Consider the following 5,414-nt stretch of genomic DNA (forward strand, 5'->3'; position numbering starts at 1 on the left):
GTGACCCCAGCTGCCTCCGCCCGCCTCCCAGGGCCCCAGACCCGTCCTCCGTCTCCTCGCGCACCTTTTTCGAAGACGTAGAGTGTGACCTTCGAGGTCTTGCCCACGATGTCCGGGGGGTTCTTGACGTCACAGGTGAACGTGCCGTTGTCGCTGTAGTCCAGGTTGTGGATGACGATGGAGCCGTCCTTCCAGCGCGGGTCCCCTACCCACTGGATGCGCTCCTTGAAGGTCCCCACCTCGTCGATGTAGGGCTGCCCCTTGGCGAAGTGGAAGATCTGCGGAGCCAGGGCGGGGCGGTTCCAGCCACAGGCGCGGGGCCTGGGCTGGGGCGGGCGGGAGGGGACCGTGCAGACAGGCTCCCGGCGGCCAAGGTGGGCCTGCCCCGCCACCGGGGGTCGTGGCTCATAAAGGACCCTCCCCACCCCCCGCCGCCCGAGTTCTCCTGCCTGTGGCCTCGGAAGCGCCCTCTCCGATGCAGCCCCAGGGTCCCCCAGGCACTCACTGAGATGGCATCGCGGCCCCCCTCGGGCTGGTAGCGCCAGGTGAAGGAGATGTCATCCGAGACCCACTCGCTGGACCAGAAGGAGCAGTGCAGGGTCACTCGGGAGCCGACAGCGCCATGGACCTCCCTGTCCGTGTACACGACAATGGCCTGGGCCAGGGACAGCACTGCAAACAGAGGGGAGCGGGTGCTGGGGGCCCCACACGGACACCGAGCAGGTGAGGGCAGGTCCTGCTCAGGCCAAGTGGGCCGAGAAGAGACTGGGGCAGAAATGATACATTCTGAGGCCCAAGTCTCCCGACTCACTGAATAGCAGATTGAAATGCTGGGTTGGTCCAAGCTTGTCAGCGGCCTGAGCGAGGAAACGGGCAGTGACTGTGCCCTGGGGGACAGCCAGGGGCTTGCGTTTGTCTGCGAGTCTCCCTTTCCCTGAGGCTCAGTTCCCCGTAAGCCACCCCTATGATGCAGGCTTTACAATTTTTTAAATTTATTATAAATTATACAGGTAACACATATTACATTCTTCTTATAAACTATTCAAGCAATAGAGATAAAGCTAAAGTCTCTCTTGAGACCCCCTCAACCAATTCCTTCCCTGTCTGTTATCATTTTTAAAAAATATATTTTTATTGATTTCGGAGAGGAAGGGAGAAGGAGACAGAGAACTGTCAATGATGAGAGAGAATCATTGATTGGCTGCCTCCTGCACGCCTCTACTGGGGGTTAACCCTGCAACCCAGGCTGTGCCCTGCTGGGAATTGAACCGGGGACACTCAACCACTGAGCAACACCAGCCAGGCTGTTATCAGTTTAATGTGTAGCCTTTTTCTGTGAATCAAATTCAATATAAACTTAATAAACTTGAGATATGCAGGTACTTATGCTTAAGAATATATGTATATAAAATAATATATGTAGGGGTTTCCATGTTGATTCATAGAGACAATCTTCTTTTTAAAAGCTGCACAGTATTTCTCAGTAGAGCAAAATCAAATTTTTCTACAGGAAAAAAAAAAGAAGATAACTAGAAAGTGTTAAGTCTTCTTCCCTGGCCCAATTGTCCTCACTGCTGAATCTCTGGTTGCCATACTGCTGACCCTTGACCGGGAGATCAGGAAATCCCCAGGGGAAGCTGGGTACAGTGCAAACCTCCAAGTCCAGAGCTCAGCTGACTGCATGTGAGCGCTCTGTGGTTCCACCTGCTCACCCTCCTCGTGGCCGTTCTGGGTCAGTGCCACGCCCAAGACTCACCCACACAAGAAAGGCCATTCCAGGGAATTGCGTGCGTGGGCTGGCCGAGTGGGGGCAATTGTAGACTCTTTTGTTCTACGAGATGGGGAGCAAGCAGCCAAACAGAGATCCACTGTCTGAGCAATGTTGGGGGCTCATGCCGCCCCCACATGGTCCTGAATCTCCCACCTCAGCATGTAATACATTGACTTGCCACCTAGGACCTCCGCCTTAGAGCCTTCTTGGGATTCCCAAGAGCAACAAGGAAAGTTATTCATTGGGTCCACCTCCTCTTCTTCCTGTTCTAATGTCCCCCACTGCCCTTCAGCTCTGCTCAGTGAGTGGGGCAGGTGCTGGGACAGAACACTCCCCCTCTCCACGCCTTTCCCCAGCGTTTCCTCAGGGGCCCCGAATAGTCCAGTACAGCCCAGAAGAGTCTGGGTTTGGGTTGAGGACCAAGAAGTTGACAGCAGAGAACGTTGGCCATCCTGAGCAGCCCCCACCCATTTGCCTGCTGCTCCAGAACAGTTCAGAGAAGAAGGACCCGTTCAATCACCCTGCTTTGACCTTCTCTTGCTCACCCAACATCTACCATGGGGCAAGGAAGGGGTCGATCAACTTATGAAGGAAGACAGCTTTCGATGAACAAAATCCTAGAATCTCATAAACCCTCCCACTCCTTTCGCCCACATATTAGACAACTGATCCACAGAGAGAAACTGAGGCACCCAGAGGCAAAGGACCCAAGGAGCTGGGACCACAGACGTGGGACCTTTCCTTAGATCACAACCCCTGGATTTTCCCTTCATGGAAACTAAGGGTTGGTGCCTCTGTACTAGACCATGAGTAGGAACCAGACTCAGGTGTCTGACCCTGGTCCTTATCTTGCTCTAACATTGCTTCCCCCAGGCCCTCAGCATGGCTCTGGGCCATGTTACCGATTCCCAACCTGGGTCTAGTATGGTCCACCTCAGGGAAGCTCTCTACATTCTCTTTTACCTTCTCCCTTCACAGAATACCTTTATGCCTCCCTCCAAACTATATATTTTTTCTCTGAATAGAATATCCTCTTCCTGATCCTTCTCACTCTTTCTTTAATTGCAGTGGGCAGTACAGGGAAGGTAGTGGGAAGTTTGCAGAGAGAACCTGAGTCCCAAGGCCCCAGGCTGGGGTGGTTCCACTTACCCAATGAGGAGAAGAGCAGTGCGGCCAGGATAGAACTGGGGCTGGACGAGGGAGCCCCAGGAGCCATAGCTGGGGCAGGGTCTGCAGGGTTGGGAGAGTGGGGGACCAGGAACTGAGCGGGGGGTTCCTGGAACCCGCTTAAAATCCCCCAGGGCCCCAGTATGAGGGGGCTGTCCTGAGCCAGTAACCAATTGCAGCCTGGCATGTGCAGTTGAGAGGTGGTGGTAGGGGGCTGACGGCAGGGAGCAGAAGGAGCATTGTGTCCTCTGGGTGGAGGGTGGGGTACACATACCACCCCATACACAGAGGGCTTTGTGTCTGCTGGCCTCCCCCTGCCCTAGGCTGGAATGTCGAGGGTGGTGGTGAGGGAGAGGGACAGAAAAAGGGACACAAACACACTTCTCTGAGGGATGGATGGGCAGGGGGACCTGAATCCTAAGGCCACGAGAAGGGGATTCCTCCCCAGATGCCTTGCCTGAGATGACCCCCTAGGGCCCTGGGGCTACAGGCAGGTTTCCCAAGAGAACCTGGGAAGCAGGGGTCACTGTCATCTCGACAGTCTTAGGTGGCAGGACAGGCTTCTTGAGATGACCAGGTCCTTTGGGAGCCTTGTTTGACCCAACTCCCTTCGTCCTGGGTGATTCTTCCCAGATGGAAGCTTTTCTCCCTGGGAAATATCCAGAGAAGAATCTCCTAACTTCTCCCTCTTTGTCGGGAAGTCCTCCAATGCCATATGCTGCAGTCGTAGCCTATTTCAATTTAGAACAAGTCAGTAAAACCATATTGTGCTACCTAATGTAAAATGCGGGTGTGCAGGCAACAGAGAGAAGAATAAAACTGAAGTCCCCCTTCAAGGAGTTCAGGATCTAGTTTGGGAGGGCAGAGAGAGGAGGGTCAGAGGACAAGCCCATCAACAACTGACCATATGGACTGTGACACCTGCCACAGGAGAGTGCGGAGCAATGTGCTGGGCACCCAGGAGGCACGCTCAGCTGCACGGGCAGGAGACTGTTATGTGACGGAGATTTAAAAAAAGAAGGGTTACTTAACAAATGAAGTTCAGAGGAAGGGGGAGTCATGTCTGGGAGGCAATATTAGCTGTGGACCAACCATGAAGGATCCGTGCCATTTTGAAAAAGAGAAATGTACCCAGGTAGTGAGAGTATCTAGGCAGGTAGAACAGCGAAAGCAGAGACAAAGAGGTAAGAACGTGCGTGCGTGCGTGCGTGCGTGCGTGTGTGTGTGTGTGTGTGTGGAGAAGGTCTGTGAAGTATCGGGCATATTCAAGGCAGATCTGGGGCCATCCACTTTGACTTGGGGGAACCTGAAGAGGCATCATAGGAAACACGTCTGTAGGAAAGTTGAAGGTGGCTGTGATGGGCCTTAACAGTGGATTTAATTTACATTCTAAGAATTTCCTGAAGAGTTGGGATAGTGTTTAAAGTTAATAATGGGAGTGTCTATATGCTCAGAGCTGAGTTTTTTTTTAAATATATTTTATTGATTTTTTATAGAGAGGAAGGGAGAGGGATAGAGTGCCAGAAACATCTATGAGAGAGAAACATTGATCAGCTGCCTCCTGCACACCCCCCACTGGGGATGTGCCCGCAACCAAGGTACATGCCCTTGACCGGAATCGAACCCGAGACCCTTGAGTCCGCAGGCCGACACTCTATCCGCTGAGCCAAACCGGTTCTGGCGAGAGCTGAGTTTTAAGACAAACCTGGCCAGGAAATTCATTCGGATCAGAGCTCTCCTGATTGCTGCCTCCTCTCCTCCCCTCCTGGAACCCTCTGAAAGGATTTTGCTTTCCATGGAACCTCTCACACTCCCATCGGAAATGTTTTCCCTTCTCTCTTCCCCTGCCTTTCTCGCACCCCAAGTCCTGGGTAGACTCTGCTTCTTCTCCTGCTTATTTTTAAGATGAGTTCTGGTGTTAAGAGGATTCACTGAATGTTTGGTTTGCATTTCAATGTGAATCATTTCCATCGATTCTGGGCTCTGGAGTTAGCTTGAGGGGAGAGGTCCCGCTGCTCCTGCTCTAGGACGTGCAGGCTCTCCTGTAAAGCCACAGCGCCCGCATCTCCCCCCTGGCAGTCCCGGTGGGCTCCATGATTAGTGTTAAATTTGCGTTATGGAAATGCAAAGTAGCATTTTCATTTGATACAGAAATAACCGCATTTATGCTATTTAAATCCTGAAAGGAAGGGTGCAGCAGTGTTAGCTATGAGTCAGGTCTGAATATTAATGTAATAATGTTTTGTGGTGGAGCAGGAGCTGTCTGGGCTCTTCCCTTCACTCCTCCCCCGCCCTCTGCCCGCAGAGACTCCAGAACCTGCCCCCGCCGGGCCCTGCTCGCCCTCTCCCTGGGGCTCCCAGCGGCTCTGGAGGTGCCTGCGGGGCTGTGTCCTCGGAACTGCTCCTCCGATCAGAGCAGAGCGAGTCCTCGCGCCCACCCAGGGCTTCCGGCTGAGGGCGTCACCCCAAACCCGAG

At 53.4% G+C, this 5,414-nt stretch overlaps 1 protein-coding gene across 1 annotated transcript in view; it reads right to left on the bottom strand.

The window, feature by feature from the left end:
- Nucleotides 1-3,137, bottom strand: part of MPZ (myelin protein zero) — a 4,616-nt gene extending 1,479 nt beyond the window's left edge. Inside the window, 3 exon segments of the mRNA XM_014528517.1 lie at nt 6-278; nt 506-672; nt 2,921-3,137. Of these exon segments, the coding sequence (XP_014384003.1) occupies nt 6-278; nt 506-672; nt 2,921-3,125 (645 nt within the window). The 5' untranslated portion in view covers nt 3,126-3,137.
- Nucleotides 3,138-5,414: the final 2,277 nt, after the last annotated feature.

The sequence above is a fragment of the Myotis brandtii genome, unplaced genomic scaffold, assembly GCF_000412655.1.
Source record: "Myotis brandtii unplaced genomic scaffold, ASM41265v1 scaffold64, whole genome shotgun sequence".
Lineage (NCBI taxonomy): Eukaryota > Metazoa > Chordata > Mammalia > Chiroptera > Vespertilionidae > Myotis > Myotis brandtii.